This window comes from Chiloscyllium punctatum, chromosome 10 (genome assembly GCF_047496795.1).
Source record: "Chiloscyllium punctatum isolate Juve2018m chromosome 10, sChiPun1.3, whole genome shotgun sequence".
Lineage (NCBI taxonomy): Eukaryota > Metazoa > Chordata > Chondrichthyes > Orectolobiformes > Hemiscylliidae > Chiloscyllium > Chiloscyllium punctatum.
This window is the reverse complement of record NC_092748.1, coordinates 28,926,127-28,947,717: the sequence shown is the minus strand read 5'-3', so window position 1 is coordinate 28,947,717 and position 21,591 is coordinate 28,926,127. Positions and strand designations below refer to the sequence as shown.

Sequence of the window (21,591 nt, the reverse complement as noted above, 5' to 3'; positions counted from 1 at the left end):
CAAATCAACATGTCTTACCATCACTTGCACTACAATGCCAGCAATAATTAAGTACTCAAGTTCCGCAGCGGAACCTGAAACCACAACAGTGTTCTGCAGAGGCAAGACTGTTACTGGAGTCTTGCTGCCACATTAAAGAAACAGTGGGACTGTATTATGTTCTAATTTAACTGTGTACCAAAACCCTCATTATCAATTACAATAGAAGGGGCCTCCCATCATCTGGTGAGTAAATTACTAATAATTAGGAGTCCTGAAATCTTTGCTTTGCAATTACAGTACAACAGTATCACAAGCACAGAAACAAAGAGAAGGCTATGCAAATACTGTAAACTGATTCCAACTCCATAGTGATCTATTGTATTAATACTAAACAGGAAGAGGTGTCAAAAAGCTTTGCAGTAATATTTTGTAAAAGGCTTTATCCTTGAAAATATTGATAAATAACAGGCAAAGCAAATACTAAAGGCACCATGGGATGCGGCAATTCATTACTGCTGCCATATAAATGCAAGCTGCTGCTGAGTCTGGATAATACAAGGTTCTACAATAAAGAGCAGACATTAACCTTGGATTGATGTTTGCACCCATCTCTATCCTAAGCTTCATAAATGTTTTAAAGGACTATAAACTGAATAACCATTAGAAAGTTATTGTTCACTCACAGAATATCTGCACCACCGTATAGACTGGTAGCCACGTTCCTTAACTGATTAAATTAAAAAGTGCCCAGCTGTTCAAAAATGTCCATCATTATCAATTCCATACAATTCAACAAAAACCAGCATAGTTCTGAAACAAAAATCCAACTGTGAATATTTTAAGCCATTCAAACTAACAGTTCCTACTTTTCAGCTAAGCAAACCGACACTGCAAAAGTCTTTTTTTGTAACATTTTGACAGCTGGCTAGTCTTGCTGAAACATGCTTAATATGTAAAACACGGAGATTAATTCCTCACACAGTAAAATACATTTCCAGATTTCAAAACAGATTTCATCTGTCAAGTCGGTTATAAAGAATTAGCAGTATGCTGAACACTTATTTAAAATGAAACCTGTTTCAAATCTGCTAGCTCCCTAGGTGGAGAAAAAAATTGAAACAAAGTCCTTTTCTTTGAAGGTTATGAAATCTCTCGACTTCTCCTGCAATTTTCTAGCACATCAATCCAATTAGATGATAACAAAATGATATTGAATACAGAATGATTATACTATGCATAAAAAAATCCCAGGCTCGAAAAGGAACCTGCAAATGATGATCAGGGGAAGTTGTGGAGATTATGATGGTGCTAAGGTCAGAAGGTCAATTTAGTGAATGGAGAGGGAGCACAGCTGTTTCTCCTGGTCAACCAGCAGTTCAGGATAATCTCTTCTCACCTAGTTGTCCTCACTCCCCTTTAGCTGCCAGGATTCGTAAAGTCCAGGTAACCCAGTCAGCCAGAGTTAAATTCTGAAGCTCATTAACTTGGCTTCACTTTCTCCAAGTAAAGATATCACTTAACTAGAGAGGATTCAGAAAAGATTTACCAGGATGTTGCCAGGAATGGAGCTATAAAAATGGGCTGGGAACTTTTTCACTGGAACATGGCAGGTTGAGGGGTAACCTTATAGAGGTACATAATATCATGAGGGATATAGATAAGGCGAATAGCAAAAGGTCTTTGCCCGAGGGTGGGTGAGATCAAAACTAGGGGGCATATTTTTATAGAGAGAGGAGAAAGATTCAAAAAGGACACGAGGGGCAAGTTTCTTTTTTAAATGCAGAAAGTGGTTCATGTATGGAATGAACAGCCAGAGGAAGTGGCGGATGTAGATACAGCTACAATGTTAAACGATATTTGGAAAAGTAAATGCATAGGAAAGGTTTGGACATGGAACATGGGCCAAACACAGGCAGGTTGGACCAGTTTAGTTTGACAACATGGTCAGCGGGGATTGTTGGACCAAAGGGTCTGTTTCAATGCTGTATGACTCTACAAATGTTCATAAGTCACTGTTCCAATCAGCACCTTTGACAGGAAAGCAGATTTAATATGAGGCAGCCATCCGTATTAGAATGCATTATTTTCCTAACCCGTCCAGTCGCTACTAAAACTAGAAGGTTACTTAAAATTCAAAGACATGTATTTTGTCACAGTTGATACAATCAGATCCAACATCATTAAGCCACTTCTTTTTGTCGCTCAACCTGACTCTCAAAAAGAAATCTTGTGTGCAAAAAACATGCTTTTGATAATGAGCTTGAGGTGAGTTAATAATTTGTTCTTTTTTCAAATATTCACATTTCATATGGCTCAATGCAATCTGTTTTCAAGAGCTGAAATTCCCCAGTACTTGAACGGAGTGCATCAGAGTGTCATAACCTGTCCCAGGTTGAACAATTCCTGCTTCCACTTAAGTTTGAGGTTAGAGATTGACATAACCCAGTTCCCGACACCATGAACCCATTGCACAAACTGTGAACAGTTCAGTACTAAGGTAGACAGCTTACTCGGATCAGTAACATCGGTATTTGGGAAATGTCCATGCTGATATAACAGAGATTCAATGTTGGTTTGGCTCAAGCAGTAGCTTTTATGTGCAATTAACCTGTTCCATTTGACTTAAGGGCATTTAAATAGACAATGTAGAAGGTGACTTATTTTCCATCTAACTTGTGTGACACGCTAAGCTCAGTTTTTGCGACAGTAAACAGGGAGCTGAGCTTTAAAATTGCCAGGTGCTGACGTTGGTGCAGAAGCTGCAAAGATAAAAGGATAACAAGAAGCAATAAAAAGTGATAACAAGAAGAAAGGGAATACAGAAATGAGGATAGCTGCATATATTAAACACATGTATTAAAATGCTCCTAACACGACATTATTTGAGGATAGACAATAAATAGAATAGAAAGCACAGGTTTTTACAAAAAAAGTATTCACTATAGAACAATGTAGTAATGTGCCATTTATTTATGGAAATCATCTTTGCAGACTCCAAGTAAGATTCTTAAAAGCTCAAAAAAAACTTAAAATATATCAATCCCCTAGGATGGAACACATCCATTCCAACATTCAGGGTAAAGAAATTGTCTATCAACAGAATATTTACCCCTGCTCAGCAGTATGAGTATCCCATACTACTGAGTGGTACCACAATGACATGCTAATTATTTTGCGTCATCATCCCAGTGGCTTGATGCATAAAATTTATGTTGTTAAGGAGTAGGCATTTAGAAGTACAAATGATGATACAGTGTTGGCATGACTTCACAAAAGGGAAGTCACACCTGACATTTTTACTAGCCTTCTTTGAGGATATAATAAGCTGAATAGATAAAGGGGAAACAGCGGATGTTATATATTTGAATTTTCAGAAGGCGTTTGATAAGATACCACATTTTAGGCAACTTAATAAGATAAGAGTCCACGGTGTTAGAGGTAGTATATTAATATGAATGGAGCACTAGCTAACTAATGGAAGACAGAGAGTTGGGATTTTCAAGATGACAACCTATAGCTAGAAGAGTGCCTTTGGAATCGGTGCTGGGGAACAATAACTTATAACATATGATAGTGAATTGGATGACGAAAATGAATCTAGTACAGCTAAATTTCCAGATGATGCAAAATAAGTGGGAATGTAAATGATGGGAATTACACAAAGAAGCTGCAGAGGGATATACACAGGTCATGCGAGTGGGTAAAAGCCTGGCAAATTGAATGCAATGTGGAAAAATGTGAGATAATTAATATTCTTCCTGCCAAAGTGCATAAAGAGGAGGGGAATATTATTTAAATGAAGAACAACTGCAGAGACCTACAGAATATGGGATTTGGGGGTCCTCATCAGTCAATCACAAAAAGCTAGCATCCAAATTCAACAAGTAAGGCAAATGGAATTTTTGTGTTTAGCTCAATGAGAATAGAGTATAAAAGTAGGTAGAATTTGTTAAAAGTATACAAAGAACTAGTCAGACCACCACTGGAATACTGTGAACAGTTCTGAACTCCTTATCTAAGGAAAAATATTCTGCATTGGAGTAGTCTAGGTAAACATCAAAAGACTGATCCTGGGTGAGGAGGGACTGTCTTATGGGAAGATGTTGAGAAAGTTGGGCTGTACCCTCTGGAGTCCAGAAGAAACAGAGGTGTCTTTATTGAAACAACAAGATTCTTAGAGAGCTTGATGGGATAGTTGCAGATAGGCCACTTCCCTTTGTGACAGAGTCTTGAACCATAGGGAATAATTTAAGAATTAGCAGTTGCCCACTTGAAATAGAGGCAAGGAGAAATTTATTCTCTGATGGTAGTGAATCTGTGGATTTTTTTTTCTGCAGAGGGCTTTTGAGGCTGTGTCATTAATATATTCAAGACTTTGAGATAGATTTTATAATCAGTAAGGGAATCAAGGGTTACGAAGGGCAGGAAAGTGGACTTGAGGATTATTTAAATCAGCCACAATCTCTTGGAGTGACCTGATAGGAGGAGAAGCAGGCCATTCAGCCTATCACCTTATGGCCTTATCAGTGAGTGTGAATAACGATGTGTACGGGAAAAGAAACCCAAATTCTGGTGTATTGGCTTTACTGCTTAATGGAATTAATAACTTTTGTGTGTCACTAATGGTAATGCTGAAAACCTTTCTTTTCTTCACTTTTGCTAAAGGTCATTCAAATCCTGCGCCAATTGGTGTTAATTCATGATTGTTTGCCATTCTTCAATCCAAGTTTACTTGTTCCAAACCCCTGAAAATACTAATACTTGCCTTGGACTTGTATTCTGATTTTAATCATATCAACAGAAAGAATTGTGGGCGGCACGGTGGCACAGTGGTTAGCACTGCTGCCTCACAGCGCCAGAGACCCGGGTTCAATTCCTGCCTCAGGTGACTCTCTGTGTGGAGTTTGCACATTCTCCCCGTGTCTGCGTGGGTTTCCTCCGGGTGCTCCGGTTTCCTCCCACAGTCCAAAGATGTGCAGGTCAGGTGAATTGGCCATGCTAAATTGCCCATAGTGTTAGGTAAGGGGTAGATGTTGGGGTATGGGTGGGTTGCGCTTCGGCGGGGCAGTGTGGACTTGTTGGGCCAAAGGGCCTGTTTCCACACTGTAAGTAATCTAATCTAATCTAATGATCAAGTTATTTGCAAGTATTACCAGCTGATGGTTCACAAATATTGTGAAAACCCATCAGCCTTGAAAAGTTCCAAAGCAGACTTTGTATATTCAAACTATATTTAACAGCCAAATAACTGCATACTCACGAAGAATCCAGTAGACCTTGTAACAACTGAAACACTAAGTGATGATCCTGGGAAAAAAAACACATTTGTAAAATATTTATAAATAGCAATTACAATACAACCAAGTTGCTTTAAGCACAGTAAGTAGCAAAAAAAAATTCACGATCGATTAAAAACAAAATAGGATTAAAAGCATTCAAGGTTCAAGTTTATCTGAAGGATCAAGCAAAACAATGTATTTTTAATCTTGCACAGTTACCTAGTTTCAGGTTTCACGAGCAGAATTCTCTGATTAGGCCACTTTGGGTTGCATTGTATTTAACCCAAGGAGACAAAGTAACTAAGGCAATGTTTGCGTCCAGTAATTTAATTGATTGGTGGAAATAAATTGTAGAAATGGGTATCAATTCTGCAATGCGTTTATTTATTGTGTCCTCGGTACCTCTGATTCTCTCTGGTGCCTCGTCAGTTACACTTATATTACAACTGGTGCAATTCAGTTTTATAGAGTCATAGAGATGTACAGCATGGAAACAGATTTGTCTCATCAATGATAAATTTGTGCAATGTTAATCAAGTGTTAGGACTGACCTCATGTCAGAAGAATTGCATGAAACCAACCAAGTCAGAATGATCTGCTTTGACCACTTCAACGTCAGGTCAGATGGGAACAGTTTTAGGATAAAGTGTAGCAGATTTAAAACAGAGATAAGGAGCAATTACTTCTCTCGGAGGTTTATGAACTTGTGGAAGTCACTATCCCAGTGTGTGCTGGATGTCATGACAGTGTGTAAATTTTTTGAATCAATAGAATAGAATCCCTACAGTGTTTAAACAGGCCATTTGGTCCAACAAGTCCACACCGACTCTTCAAAGAGCATCAGACCCAGACTCACCCCACTTCCCTATCCCTGTAATCTTATATTTCCCATGTCACCTAGCCTGCACATCCCTGGACACGATGGGCAATTTAGCATAACCAATCCACTTAACCTGCACATCTTTGGAGCACTCAGAGGAGAATGTGCAAACTCCACACAGACAGTCGTCCAAGGATGGAATTAAACCTGGATCCCTGGCGCTGTGAGGCAGCAGTGCTAACCACTCAGCCACCATGCTGCCCCAAATTTAAGGAAGAAAGGGGCAGAATTTTAATTAGTCATGGGTTAAAGTATTCTGGGGACCTTTAAGGTCATGAAAGTGGAGTTGGAGCCAAAGTTAGATCAGTCAGAGTCATACATCATGGATACAGACCTAACAGTCCAACCATAATCCCAAACTAAACTAGTCCTTAGGCTCATATCCCTTCAAACATGTCTTGTTCATGTACTTATCCAAATATCTTTTAAAATGTTGTAACTGCACCCGCATCCACCATATCCTCTGGAAGTTTATTCCACACACGAACCACATTCTGTGTGACGATTTGGAACCCCTTTTTATGGGGTGAGGCCTCTGTTCCGCGATCGGTCGATAAACACTAGCAATCTGCCTGGTTCTTTACTCACGGCCGGACACAGATCATCCAGAAACACAGAGGTTAAACACTTCCGTGTCCCTCAGAGGAACTGTGCACATGGCTTAAAATAAAGACATTTTTATACTTTTCTTAAAGAGAGGTACAGGCCATAATTGTACATAATTACCAATTAATTAATGGAATGGTTTTATTGACAGCAATTCAACCCAATGATATTTCCTGGGAACCAACTTTGGTTTCCAAAGCCTAAGCCATTTTTATCTCATGAGTCGAGTTTTTGCACCTGCACTTTAAGTTCAGCTAGGATGGCCAGTAGCTTCTTATCTCATCTAGTTATTTCTATTCTGTAAAGGAAGCATTGTCTGTTAATCTTTGTTGAGACAAACTGAGGTCAAGTCAATTATGCAGATTTAGCAGGGCTAAAAGCCATTTTATGCAGCTTTAAGCAGAATTGTCAATTTGCAGCCTATAAGCTATTTTGTTATGTTATTTGCATTAAGAAGCCATTTTATTTCCACCTAAGTTAGTAAGAATATGTATTAAGTGGTTGTTCCTGACAATAATTAGTTAACTCAGCCTATATTCAGGTTTCAGATCCTCACGCGTAAAAGGTTGCCCTTCATGTCTTGATCATATTAAATGGTAGGGCTGACTCGAGGGGCTGAATTGCCTTTTCCTGCTCCAAATTCTTATGTTCTTATGACTGGCATGGAGACTGTCTAGAATTAACAGTAATGTTCTAGATTAGAGTGGCGCTGGAAAAGCACAGCAGTTCAGGCAGCATCCAAGGAGCAGGAAAACTCCTGATCCTTGGATGCTGCCTGATCTGCTGTGCTTTTCCAGCACTACTCTAATCTAAAATCTGGTTTCCAGCATCTGCAGTCCTTGTTTTTACCTTTTTAACAGTAATGTTGGCCATGCTCAGAGAAATCAACTAGGACAAAGTGAGGACTGCAGATCAGAGCCAAGAGTGTGGTGCTGGAAAAGCACAGTAGGTCAGGCAGCATCCGAGGAGCAGGAGAATCAACGTTTCGGTCGTAAGCCCCAATGAAGGGCTTATGCCCGAAAATGTTGATTAATTCCTGATGAAGGGCTTCTGCCCAAAACGTCAATTCTCCTGTTCCTCAGATGCTGCCTGACCTGCTGTGCTTTTCCAACTCCACACTCTTAATATACGCTCAGAGAAATTTCATAGTGTAATAGTATCATAACACTGAATATGTGCATTTCCAATTGTACTGTGAATATACCAATCTGTCTTCAATCCTTCATTGTTGCACCAGTTTATAACACATCAACCTCTCTTACCTCAAATAACCTCCCAAGATTCTTATTCCTATTGTGAAGCCAAAAAAGATCAGGAAATATTATTAGGAGTTAAGGACTGTTCCATTTCCCAGCTCTTTTTGAAAAATATTTGCTCTCACTCCAAGAAAGTGATATCAGATCTCAACTATCTTAGATATTTTGATATTTGAATAAAGTTCCTCCATTCTTTTTCAGTGTAAGCAGATTGAACGTAGGTGGATACAGGTCCGGATAAATCAACCATGTCACAAAACCTAAGAGGAGAGTTGGAGCACCATATTCCATATGCGTGCAAATAGAAACGTACTGACAACTCTTTTCAAATTGGTATTGCACACAACTGCAACTCAATTTCAGCTGTACTATTGTCCAGATACGTTCACTTCGCCTAACATTTAATAATACATAGTCTTCTTCATTTTCAGTGGCAGTTGGAGTGGGAGGAGTGACAGCAAGGACCAGTGGCCTGATAGGAAGGTAATTTAATATAAAAACTTACCTCGGGAGTTTCAGGTATACATTTTGGCAGCGACTGAATCCCAAGACACCACACATGTACTGTCTCCCACCCGTCCTCCTCCTCCAATCAATAAAAAAGGACTCTAGTGTGTTGCTAAAGTAAGGCGTTTCAATTTATATTTCTTGTGTATTGTGTGACTGATTAAAAGTTTACTATTAGTTGGTTAAGTGAATAAGATGAGAGAGAAGTAATGGAAATTTTTTAACTCATAAATTTGTATAAATTAATTAAATAAGTAGAGATGGCTGGACAGGTGATGTGCTGTATGATGTGGGACGTACTAGAGGTGATGGAAATCATGAGGATAAGAAAATTAGGTTTACCAGAATGTTTGCAGTATTCAAAACAAAATGGATGAATTAACGGAACAAATCATCGTGAATGATTATGATGTGGTAGGCATCACAGAGACATTGCAGGGGGTTTCCAACTGGCAGTTAAACATCCAAGGATTTACAATTTAACAAAAAGACAGGGAGGTGGGTGGGGGCAGAGTTGCCTTCTCAGTCAAGAATGAAATTAAATCTATGGCACTGAATGTCATAGGGTCAGATGATGCGGAGTCTGTGTGGGTGGAGTTGAGGGAACACAAAGGCAAAAAAAACATAATTGAAGTTATGTACGGATCGCCCAGCAGTGGTCAGGATAGGGGCACAAGATGTACTGTGATATAGATAGGGCATGTCAAAAAAACAAGGTCACGGTGATCATGGGGGACTTCAATATGCAAATGGACTGGGTGAATAGTGTTGCTGGTGGATCCAAAGAAAGGGAATTCATGGAATGCTTACAGGGTGGCTTTTTAGAAAAGCTCGTGATGGAGTCCACAAGGGAACAGGCTGTTCTGGACTGAGTGTGATGTAATGAGCCAGACTTGTTAAAAGATCTTAATGTAAGGGAACACTTAGGAAGCAGCGATCATAATATGGTAGAGTTCAGTCTGCAGTTTGAAAGGGAGAAGACAAGATCAGATTTAATGGTGTTACTTTTAAATAAAAAAGGTAATTACTTAATAAATACTTTGTGTCTTTGAGGAAATAGCGGAGGCGTTGTTGTAATCTTTTAAAAGTCACTGGTGTCAGGGAAAGTCTCAGGTGATTTGAAAATCGCCGTTGTAACCCCCTTGTTCAAGAAAGGATCAATTCAAACGATACAAAATTATGGGCCGATTACCCTAAACTCAGTTGCAGGTAAAATTCTAGAATCCATCGTTAAGGATGAGATTTCTAAATTCTTGGAAGTGCAGGGTCGGATTAGAACAAGTCAGCATGGATTTAGTAAGGGGAGGTAGTGCCTGACAAACCTGTTAGAATTCTTCGAAGAGGTAACAAGTAGATTAGACCAGGGAAACCCAGTGGATGTTCTCTACCTAGACTTCCAAAAGGCCTTTGATAAGGGGCGTCATGGGAGGCTGCTGAATAAGATAAGGACCAATGGTATTCGAGGTGAACAACTGGCATGGATTGAAGATTGGCTGTCTGACAGAAGGCAGAGAGTTGGGATAAAAGGTTCTTTTTCAGAATGGCAGCTGGTGACAAATGGTGTCCCGCAGGGTTCGGTGTTGGGGCTGCAGCAGTTCACTTTATATCAATGATCTGGATGAAGGGACTGGGGACATTCTGGCGAAGTTTGCTGATGATACAAAGTTAGGCGGACAGACAGGTAGTTCTGAGGAGGTGGGAAGGCTGCAGAAAGGTTTAGACAGTTTAAGAGAGTGGTCCAAAAATGGCTGATGAAATTCAATGTGAGCAAATGCGAGGTCTGGCACTTTGGAAAAAAAGAATACAGGCATGGACTATTTTCTAAATGGTGAGAAGATTCATAAAGCCAAAGTACAAAGGGATCTGGGAGTGTCCAGGATTCTCTAAAGGTTAACTTGCAGGCTGAGTTCATGGTTAAAAAAGCAAATGTAATGTTGTCATTTATCTCAAGAGGGTTGGAATGTAAAAGCAGCGATGTGCTACTAAGACTTTATAAACCCACTTTGAATACTGCCTCCAATTTTGGGCTCCACACCTCAGGGAGGACATACTGGCACTGGAGCGTGTCCAGCGGAGATTCACATGGATGATCCCTGGAATGGTAGGCCAAACATACAATGAATGGCTGAGGATCCTGGAATTGTATTCAATGGAGTTTAGAAGGTTGAGGGGAGATCTAATAGAAACTTACAAGATAATGCATGGCTTAGAAAAGGTGGACGCTGGGAATTTGTTTCCGTCAGGTCTGGATACTAGGACCGTGGGCACAGTCTTAGAATTAGAGGGTCTCAACTTAGAATGGAAATGCGAAGATACTTCTTCAGCCAGAGAGTGGTGGGCCTGTGGAATGCATTGCCACGGAGCGCAGTGGAGGTCGGGACACAATGTCTTCAAGGCAGAGATTGATAAATTCTTGATCCTGCAATGAATTAAGGGCTACGGGGAGAGTACGGTTAAGTGGCATTGAAATGTCCATCAGCCATGATCGAATGGTGGAGTGAACTCGATGGGCCAAATGGCCTTACTTCCATTCCTATGTCTTCTGGTCTTATGTGGATTCCTAGGATGAACAGCTGTACAAGTATGTCAAATTGTAACTACCACTGACTTCAATCAATTTCTTAAGAAAAACCAATACCGGCCTATAATTGCTCATAAAAACTTATTTAATTGCTTGCTTTTCTTGGCTTCTCTTTTTCCTCCCATAATAGCGCCTCTGAGAATCTAACCTTTTTCTCAACCACATGATATTTCCGAGCTACATCTTCTGAAAAATATATCAGGCTCCATATATATTATACCATCACCACTCTCCCTCTCAGCCACTGCACCATCTCTAATTTGTCAAATTGCTAATCCTGCATCCAGTATTTCATGAACAAATACTCCCTCTGACTAAATATTGCAAAGACTGAAATGATCATCTTTTGTCTGTGCCACAAATCAATGGCTTACTAGACCATTGTAAACTTGAGGTTGTGTATGGTCCTGGTCCTGATAGGAGCTTCCACTCAAATACCTAGTCCAGCACTAAGCCTGCTTACTCCCATCATTCTTGTTCTTACTGACCCACACTGGCTCCTGACCCAACAATGCTTTAACTTTAAAATGTTCATCCTACTTTACAGAGTCCTTAACAGATTTACTCCCTCCCTGCCTCTTAGCTCCTCCAACCCTCGAAGCCTTTTGGGATTTCTATGTTCCCAGTGGCATATTTGAGAGTGATTGCAAATAATGCTGTTCATGCAGATAATACACTTGCCTGAAAATAGACATTTTATGCAAAATGCAATTCATTATGTGAATTAAGCATGTAAGAGATATTTTACACCAAAATAACAAGCTACAAGAATAATGGTATTATTTATATAATTCAAACTCTGCACTTTCCAACAATCCATATTCAGGAAACCCTGCCACTGAAAATTCAAACCTGCTTAATCTATTTTCAGTCTCCCAAAGAATTTTTGTCTTCTGAGAAGACTGTACACTGTCATCTCATTTGTAAATGTACAAAATACACAAGTAAGTCAGTGTGTTTATGGCAAGAAGCATTTGTCAATACCTCATTCCCATGTAATAACTCCTGGAACATCATCATGAATTCAATGATTAGGAAGTCCCAGCTCACATTTAAAAATAATCAGTGAATATTCAGCACCATCTGGCAATGTTAATAGCATGTACCAATTCCCATTATATGCACACATCATCAGTCAAACACCTTCCCCTTCAATGCCATCTTCAGCTGATTTTTAAAGAATGTACATCATCTAGAGCAGTACAATTGGTAACAGTAACTGTAAAGATGTAGCTGCTGGTAATTAAAAATCACTTTGAATTTTAAAGCTGTTGGTAGCACTGAATTATGCTTCACAGCTACAGGAACTCAGAGCAACCTATTTTTAAATACACGTATACAAACAACTGACAACACCTATGTTATAACTGGGGTGCTAATGGTGCTTCTTTTCCTGTTACCCAATTATACTTCACTAAGGCTTGTAACTCTTTGCTCCTTTCCAAATTTAAATTCCCATGATGCCTCAACTACTTTGTGAACCAAAGGGTGAAATGAAAAATTGAAAATTTCCAAGTTGTATTTCTGGATGCGAATACATACCATTCCAAACCTTAATACATTTACTGATTATTAATTATACAATCTTAAAAGGAATCTCGTTGGCAAGGACAGCAAAACAGGGACCTTAACTGTTTTGTCAGAAAGGAGATGAATTTAGCATATCATCATTTTAAGAAATTTCCAATCTGCGACCATCTACTAAGCAGCAGTGTTTAGGAACATTAGTTGAATGAAAAACCAACGTTGACACGACTGAATTAACAAGACCTGTAGAGATGTGAGAATATATTGCTAACTGGCTTAATGTTCCAAAGTGGGAAATATGCATGATGTAGAAGTGAGCCTAAAAAAAAACGAGTTTAGAAAATAAAACCTCATTTGAAAAATCAATCAATCAATCGGTATCCCTTATTGTCACCAGTTGGGAAAAGATTTTTATGTCAAATTTAAAATTCTCTGCAAACAACATCTCAGCATCTACCTTGGTTTACTCTCTGGCAACTACATACTTTTCAGAACATTTAAAGTATAGGAGAAGTGAGGGTAGACCATACAGCCAATAAGAGTTTCCATTCTGGGCACCCTTTTCTTTCTACTATAACTCAACCTGCCAACTGACCACAAACTGCACTCAAAATTGTTCGACTTCCCAAACACATTCCTTTGCTCAGCTTTCAGCTGAATTTAATTTGCAAATAATTGACCATAAGATCTGCCAATCACCAGGGAAACCAGGCAGTGACTAGGAGAGTTTGAAATGAACATTGCATTAAAAGATAGTCCTCAATATATTTAACAGTGGTAACCTGATTTAAATAATGCAGCTATTTACACTGAATACTGAACAAAATCCCTCAAACTTCTGTCCTAGATTGGCTGACTTTGGGTGAAATGCACTGAAATTAAGCAGAGGACTCGAACAGAAATTTCAACTTATACAACATAGCCATGCCTATTTTGTTTAAATAATGCAGGCTCTCATTTATTTTTCTTTCCTCTTCTTCTCCCGCTTAACCAGCATTTTCCTTTTCTTTCTACTATAACCAATTCAATTTGCAGCAAATATGTCCAATATTGCAATGCAGCTTAACACTGCAGTTGTGAATTTCTCATCATTAAACAAAAATGCATTCTAAGAAGAAAATGAAGAATGGACTGAGCAAAAAATACTTGGCCTGTTCCATTAAGGTCACTCCTTTCATAAGAGAGCTAGCACTCTCAATGTCTTTGGCTATCCATAACTCACCCTGTTGAAGCTACTGAATTGCCCACTGGTAAAGCTTCTATGTTCTTCAAAATCTCTCTCCAAATGCAAGGCAGGAATTATCCAGGCTATTAGTCTATTATAATCAACATTACACTATCCTACAAACAGCACCCCAAAGGCTCTATTATATTTAATCACTAAAAAGGAAAATATAAACTTGCTACATGAAAAACTTGCTGAAAAGTATTGTGTGATTACTTCGTGAATTGTAGCTTTAACAGTTTATATCAGTTCCGTTTTTAAAATAACAGTGTTTTTGGCTGAGATTCACTGCTGGCAGAGGGAGTTTACTTTTTATTTCTAATTCTAACCTGTTGCTGTGGTCAATAGCTGCAAATGAACAGTGTCAATAAAAATATGGAGTCTCTCGGTCAGCATTAACAACCTGGATATTCCGAAGTGTTAGGGATTAAATTTGTGGTAAACATCCTGAGATTTTAGATCTATAATTTGTAATGAATTATTGGCAGGAATTTTACCACTGGAAACAACAGTAATTAGTGTTAACACATAATATTCAGGCACTAAGCCAATGTGGAATGTAACAGCACTGAAGCACTGTGAATGCCAACATATCATGCCAATTTTCTGGAGATGATTTTAGTGGAAGTAAACAAATGTAGATGTGTCTAAGCTGTTGAGACTCAGTTGATGAGGCAGATTACATCTACCCAAAGTGGGAAATAATAAACAGGTGCAAAGAATGACAGCTTACAAATTAAATGAAATATTTAAATTTGTATTGCCTTCAAAACCAATTGCACGTGGCAAAATTATGGGAGAGTGTCGTTTTTACTTAAACATACACTACAGTGCAAAAATGAATTTAAAATGTTCTAATCAAAATTAGTGACATTGCTAAAATTGAGTTGAGCCCTGGACACAACTAACTGCTGGTGATAGTTAGTTTCCACATGTACACCGATAACATCCAAATCTATCTTACCACAATCTCAGTCAACGCCCCCATAGTTTTTGCATAAATCATGCTGCATGTGCGGTATCCATTACTGGAAGAGCAGAAATCCTCTGATTAAATATTTGGAAGACTGAAGCCAGTGTCTCTGGACCCCATCGCAAACTCCAGGCCCATTCCTGACTCAAACCTTCTCTCTGACAACCATCTGAAGCAGAAACAGACAATCCCAACCTCATTGTCATATTTTACCATATGACAAACTTCCAAACACTTCTTTGCATCTTCATATTGACTACATAGTTCCACTTCCATAACACTGCCTGACTTCGTCCTACCGCAACTCATCAGTCCGAGGATCCTCACCCATCCACTGTCTTAACAACACATTTGAATGCACACCACCACTCCATCTCTCATTTCATACCCTGAAAATCCGTGCTCATTGAAATCTCTGCTGCCCACATCCTTACTCTAATTCCATGTCAAACATCACCCTTGAACTCATGACCTACACTAGTTGCTGGTCAAGCAACATCCCAATCCCTGCAATAATCTTGTCCTTCCCTATCTCTGCTGTACTCGTCTCCAGTCCTACAATCCCAAGAACTCTGTGTTCATCTAACTTTGGTATTCAGAACAGTCATATCGGATTCAAATGTTAACTCTGTTTCTCTTCCCATTGACCTGCTAAATTTTTCCAGCGCTTTCTGTTTTTATTTCAAACTTTCAGGAGTATCTTTCATTTATTCATACTAAATAATAACATGAAAAGAAATATGGCAGTGGTCATAAAACTTTTCACACAACTTCATCTAAAGCATGATATTCAATAAAGGTTCCGCTTTTTACACTTTGATGAAACAAATATTAAGAAGAAAAAGGTTTGTTACTTCTGTTTTACTCCTGGAAAAGAAAAAAAAGAGATTTGGGACCATAAGTGATAATCGCACAGCAACAGCAGTTACATCAGCTAGATTAAAATACTACATTGTTCCCAATTCTTTCGTGGCATTTCTATTACTTTCAGTCTTAATTGTATGAAAAGCAATGGAGTCAGGTCCTAATGGCCATGAGTAATTAAGTATTGGACATCTGCTATTAACCTGCTGTAGGTGCAGAATATGTAATATTCTGATTGTTGCTGATACCTTCAGAGTATAACAACAGGGAGAACTGATTAAACTCAGGTATTTGAAAAGGGCTTTTTACATATTGAAGTTTATATCTCTAGTATGTTAACTCTCCCATCTTTGCATGTTTATTCTTCTGGTGCCTCTTCTTCCAGTAAAATGTTTCAACTTCTTTTTTTACCCACACATTTATCTGTTAGTCCTTATTTCTCCTGCTTGAACATTGTAGGTTCTTTAAAATCTGGGTCCCCAATTAAAACTCAGCCAGTACAAGATCTTAATGAGACCTCTTCTGGAGCAGTGTGCAGTTTTGGTCACGCTGTTCTAAGAGAGATATTATTAACCTAGAGAGGGTTGAGGAAAGATTTACCAGGTTGTTGCTGGGAATAGAGGGTTTGAGATATAAAAATAGATTGGAAAGGCTGGGACCGTTTTTCGCTGGAGTGCAGGAGGTTGAGGGGTGACCTGATTGAGATTTATAAAATCATGAAGGGCATTGGTAAGGTAAACAACAAGGGACTTTTCCCTTAGTCGGGGAGTGCAAAACCAGAGGACATATTTTTAAGGTAAAAGGAGAAAGATTTAAAAAGGACATGAAGGGCAACTTTTCTTTTTACAAGAGTGGGTTGTGTGTGGAATGAAGTGCCAGAAAAAGTAGTGGATCCGATACAGACATATTAGATTAGATTACTTAACTTATAGTGTGGAAACAGGCCCTTTGGCTCAACAAGTCCACACCGACCCGCCGAAGCGCAACTCACCCAGACCCATTTCCCCTACATTTACCTCTGCCCCTAACACTACGGACAATTTAGCATGGCCAATTCACCTAACCTGCACATTTTTGGACTGTGGGAGGAAACCGGAGCACCCGGAGGAAACCCACACAGACACGGGGAGAATGTGCAAACTCCACACAGACAGTCACCTGAGGCGGGAATTGAACCCGGGTCTCTGGCGGTGTGAGGCAGCAGTGCTAACCACTGTGCCACCGTGCCACCCACATATAAAAGACATTTTAGATAAGTTCATTAACAGAAAAAGTTTGGAAGAATATGGACCAAGTGCAGGCAGGTGGAGCTAGTTTGGTTTGGGAACATGGTCAGTGTGGACTGGTTTGACCAAAAAGGTCTGTTGCCAAGCTGTATGACTCAACGATTCTATTAACATTTGATTATGCAATGCCAACCACTCTCCCAAAGACACTGAGACAAGCGTCTCCTATACCCTCCTTTACCTTTACCAGATACCTCTGATAAAGAACTAGCAAGTGTTACAACTCTGATGAGGTCTGCAGTGGTAATCAAGCTTCATTACTACACATGATGTCCTAGAAGTTTAAAAGTCCAATTTAATCACCAAGATGGGCTAAATTGCTTAATCATACTGCAGTCAATCGCAAGAAAAACAAGAGACTCCTGCCCAATATCATCGATCAACACAAAAGTTTCTTTATCATGAACAAATTTAGTCTTCAACAAGTGGGAGAATGGGTTATTAACTACTGCACTGCTAACATAAACTATATTTCCAAACACGTTCATACAAAGACAGGATGAGATGAAAAGTACTGCAATGTAGAGGTATTACAGGTGAAAACAAAAAAGGTAAAAATTGAAAATCTTGGAGGATTTGGGCACCAAAGCACAAGAGTGGAACAAAATTGAAAATCTTGGAGGATTTGGGCACCAAAGCACAAGAGTGGAACAAAAGGACTTTTTCAGAGATCTTTCAGTTCCCACAGATGATATCACACTGGTGACAGCCATCGGGCAATGGAGGATCTTCTGTTCAGGTAGCTGGTCTGCAAAACCCAGATCTTATATGGAAATAACAGTTTTTGGAGTATTTGAGAACTATCTTTTTTTTTACTCAAAGAGAGAGAAGGAAAGAAAGTAGGAGAGATGATGCACTGTATTTCCATAATGATAGAGCAATTTTGTCACATCTCCAGGACAGAGGTAGACTTGTGGCTTGCTGCAGCCTTCTTGGAAGTCTCTTTTCAACTGTACCACTTATTAATCTGTGGCAAAACAGAAACTAACAGCCCCAAAAACTGTTGCCAGGCAACCATCAACTCAAGGCTCCTTCTACCAGTTTGTCTCACAAAAGTAACTAATCAATCATGCCTCTTCTCCAAGCAGCTCTGATTTTCCCAAAGTCACTTGTCCTTTTGCAAACAAAAAGAAAAGCACAATACAGTTCTAACTTTTGACACTCAAGTTTCCAAAGAGTCACATGGTAACCTCTGTAACTCAAGCATTCTCCAAAACCACAATTTTTCCAGTCTTCAATCCAAGGAGAGGTGTTTCTAACACATGCAGAAGATTAACAATATAAAAATAGGAAGTCAAACATGTATTTAGAGAAGTAATCCTTATGTTTTCAATCGCAGCACATAAGTGAATTATTTCAAAACACAATCTAGAATTTGGTGAACAGATGGTGTTTAGAAATGTATCTGTGGAATGTTTGGCTACCAAATGGAACAGACAATTGCTTAAAATTGCAAATATAAGTGTGTACATAAATTACAATACATTCCAAATTTATCCCATTAGTTCCGGAAGGGAATGAAATTCAAAAGCAATTATTTTCATGACATTTAGACTGCAACATTTTCATTTGCACTTGGAAGCTGAACAAATGAAGAAGACATAAAAAAATGTGCAATGAGTGAAATTTGTACTATTTCTAATAAAGTCATACATTTACATAAACAGGAGCCATCATGGACCCAAAAATAATATTGAGTCGATTGAGTCATTTTCTCCCACAAACTTCAGAATCAAAGTCTTCCCAACACAAGGAGTGGCCATTTGGACTTCTAAGTCTGTGTAATAGCTTAATGGATTGATCAAATCCCCAATTTTAGTTCCCTTAAATACCATCCAATTTCCCTTTGCACGTCTCCATGTCTACTACCCTCAAAGGTAGCAAGTTCCAGGACATTGCCACCTGCCACATGAAAAAATTTCTTCCACCTTGACTCAGCCCACCACCCCCAACTACATGACTTGTCCAGAAGCTGTTTTAAATTAGTGTTCACTGCTCCTTGCACCATTAACTGATGGGAACAGTTCTGCTTTCTCTACTTTCACTAAACTTGTCATAATCCAGTAGATCTTTATCATATTTCACCTGAATTCCCATTTGTTCCAAGAAGCAGCCTCACATCTCAACCCAACCTGACACCCAAAATACTTATCTCTGGAAACATTCTGGTAAATGTCTTTCTCACTATCTCAAGAACCCTCACATCCTTCCTAAATTGTGATCACTAGAACTAGACACATTACCTTAGTTGTGGTCTAAACAGAGCATTACAAAGTTTTGGCAAAACTTCCCTGCTTTTTTTACTCAATGTGCCTATTTGCAAAACGTAAGGATCCCTGTGCTCTGCTCACCTGACATCCTCCCCACCCCCAAAAGTTTCACATTATGCCACCTACCCATGCAGCCCCAAGGATCTAAGCTGACCCAGATTCTGTCTGACTGATTTCTTAAAAAAGATATTACCAAATTTCTTCCTCTGTCAGAAAGATACGTAAGCTCAAGTGTGTCTATCTACTCAATCATCAACATGGCCAGCCTAGAAGCTCAGGAACGATGATGCTCAGAGCATTTATTTACTGTTCCTGAGTAAGAAATGTCCTTTCATTTAATTGCAAGAGATTCAGAATGCTTGTAGCACTCAGTTGGTTTGTTTTCCAGTGAAAGTTGAAAATGTTAAAATTTATTCTGAAAAACAGTCATGTTGGACTCAAAACTGCTCTCTCCCCACAGATGCTGTTAGACTCATTGAGCTTACTCAATACTTGATTTGAGATTTCCGGCATCTGTAGTCATTTTGCTTTACTTATTGCTTTTTTTCCTAATCACTGTTCACTCTATTTGTGCTATTCCTTATGATGATTAAAGTTATTGCTAAACAGCTTTACATCCCAATTATTTTTCTAAGTGTTAATTGGAAGACCATTAACAGTGGATTTATTCCATACACAAAGATTTGATGAAGAAACTATTTCGGTTGCATCTCAACTCTCATTTGACACTCATTAATATCATGCTTGCACCCTTTAGTTCTGCTCAGTGCAGACTAAGCAAAGCTGCCTGCAACCAGATTATCTATTCCTTTCATTGTTTTAAAAGCTTGCATCATCTCTAATCATGCTTGTTTCTTGCATGGAAACAAATACTGCTAAAAATGTAACAGATAGAATTGATGTAACCCTTATGATATGCTTTACAAATATATTCTCAATAAGATCACAGATAAAATGGGAAAGCGTGTTTTGTTGTTTGTTAAAAAGCTTGATCATTTGAAATTAATTCTGACGTCGCAACAGGAGACAGGTTTTTATAATAAAATTATGCTTTGAGTCAGTGATTCGAAGGGCATGGTAGAATACATCACAAGGGAAGGAAAGGGGTAGAACAGAGTACAATGCAGGAAGAAGAAACAGAGTACAGAGGATTGTAGATGACAACCGAAAGCATATAAAGGGGGCAAAAGGGAAATGGAAAGTAAGCTTTAGGTTGACAAGAGGAATTCACCTGACATCCTCCCCACCCCCAAAAGTTTCACATTATGCATATGGAAAATTCTATGAATGCATGTAATGGGGAATGCCCTGCCAGTTAAAATAAAAAATGGCACTACCCAAATAGGCACAATAAATATCATGCTGGAATGGGGAGAGGGACTAGCAGAGGGACTCCACATCTGCAATTTGCACCTGTGTACGGACTGCATTTTCAGGCTGTAAGCAGACATTCACTATGACAAAACAGCTTGACTGTTATTGCAACTACTCTTTTATCTTATGCTATGGACCTCCAGAGAAATGTATGGATCAGAATTGCACCTCAATATCTCCTTCAGATATCTAAAATTGTCAGCGTTTTGAGTTGACAAATTTTCTGAAGCTACTGTTCAGCTTTTATTAGTTTACCAGACTGGCATTTATAATATTGTTAGATAAATTCCACTAAACTAATTCACAAAGTTATCATTACAAGAAAATAGAATACTTGATAACATTAGTTTACCTCTAATTGGTCCAAAATCACTCTGAGTTCTGTAAAGAAATGCATCGCAAACAGTTCACCTGCCTTTGCAGGATTGATGGTCACCAACTCCTGCAATTCAACAAAAAATGAATTTGTCTTTCCAAAAATAAGGGTTTAATCTCCTCAGTATACATATAAAAGTGCATGATGTCTTAGCATAATGGTAACAGCAAGTCACTGAGAGAAGTAATATGTTCTCATTACCTTTGTATCAGCTGGAAGCAAAACATTATGCTAATGACACATATGGCTCCTTGTATATTAGGACAAATAAGTGTTAAGACAATTCCAAAATGAATGATGGTAAAAACTATCAATTTTAATTGCATAAAACACACAAATTTCACCATTTGGTAAACTCCAGGATTTTAAATGAGGTCTGAGCAGTGAGGTAATACAAAGTCAATTTAACTTGGTTTTCATTGAAGTGTATCCCCCTATCAATTAAAGTCAACTAGAAATAGACATATTAACACAAGCATAACACTATGAAGTACATAAATCATAACCAAGTTCTATGTATTTATTAGAATAACACTGTATAGTTTATATTCTTTTCATTTTACTTCATTAGCTCATTCAAATCACTCTGAGTTATTGAATGGGGG

General features: G+C 38.7%; 1 protein-coding gene across 3 annotated transcripts in view; it reads right to left on the bottom strand.

The window, feature by feature from the left end:
• Positions 1–21,591, bottom strand: part of vps8 (VPS8 subunit of CORVET complex) — a 554,976-nt gene that overhangs the window by 338,985 nt on the left and 194,400 nt on the right. For all 3 annotated transcript variants that reach the window (XM_072578743.1, XM_072578745.1, XM_072578746.1), the window contains 2 exons: positions 20,963–21,052; positions 5,243–5,289 (listed from right to left, as the gene is read on the bottom strand). In XM_072578743.1, coding sequence (XP_072434844.1) covers positions 5,243–5,289; positions 20,963–21,052 — 137 coding nt within the window. The remainder of the gene's footprint in view (positions 1–5,242; positions 5,290–20,962; positions 21,053–21,591) is intronic.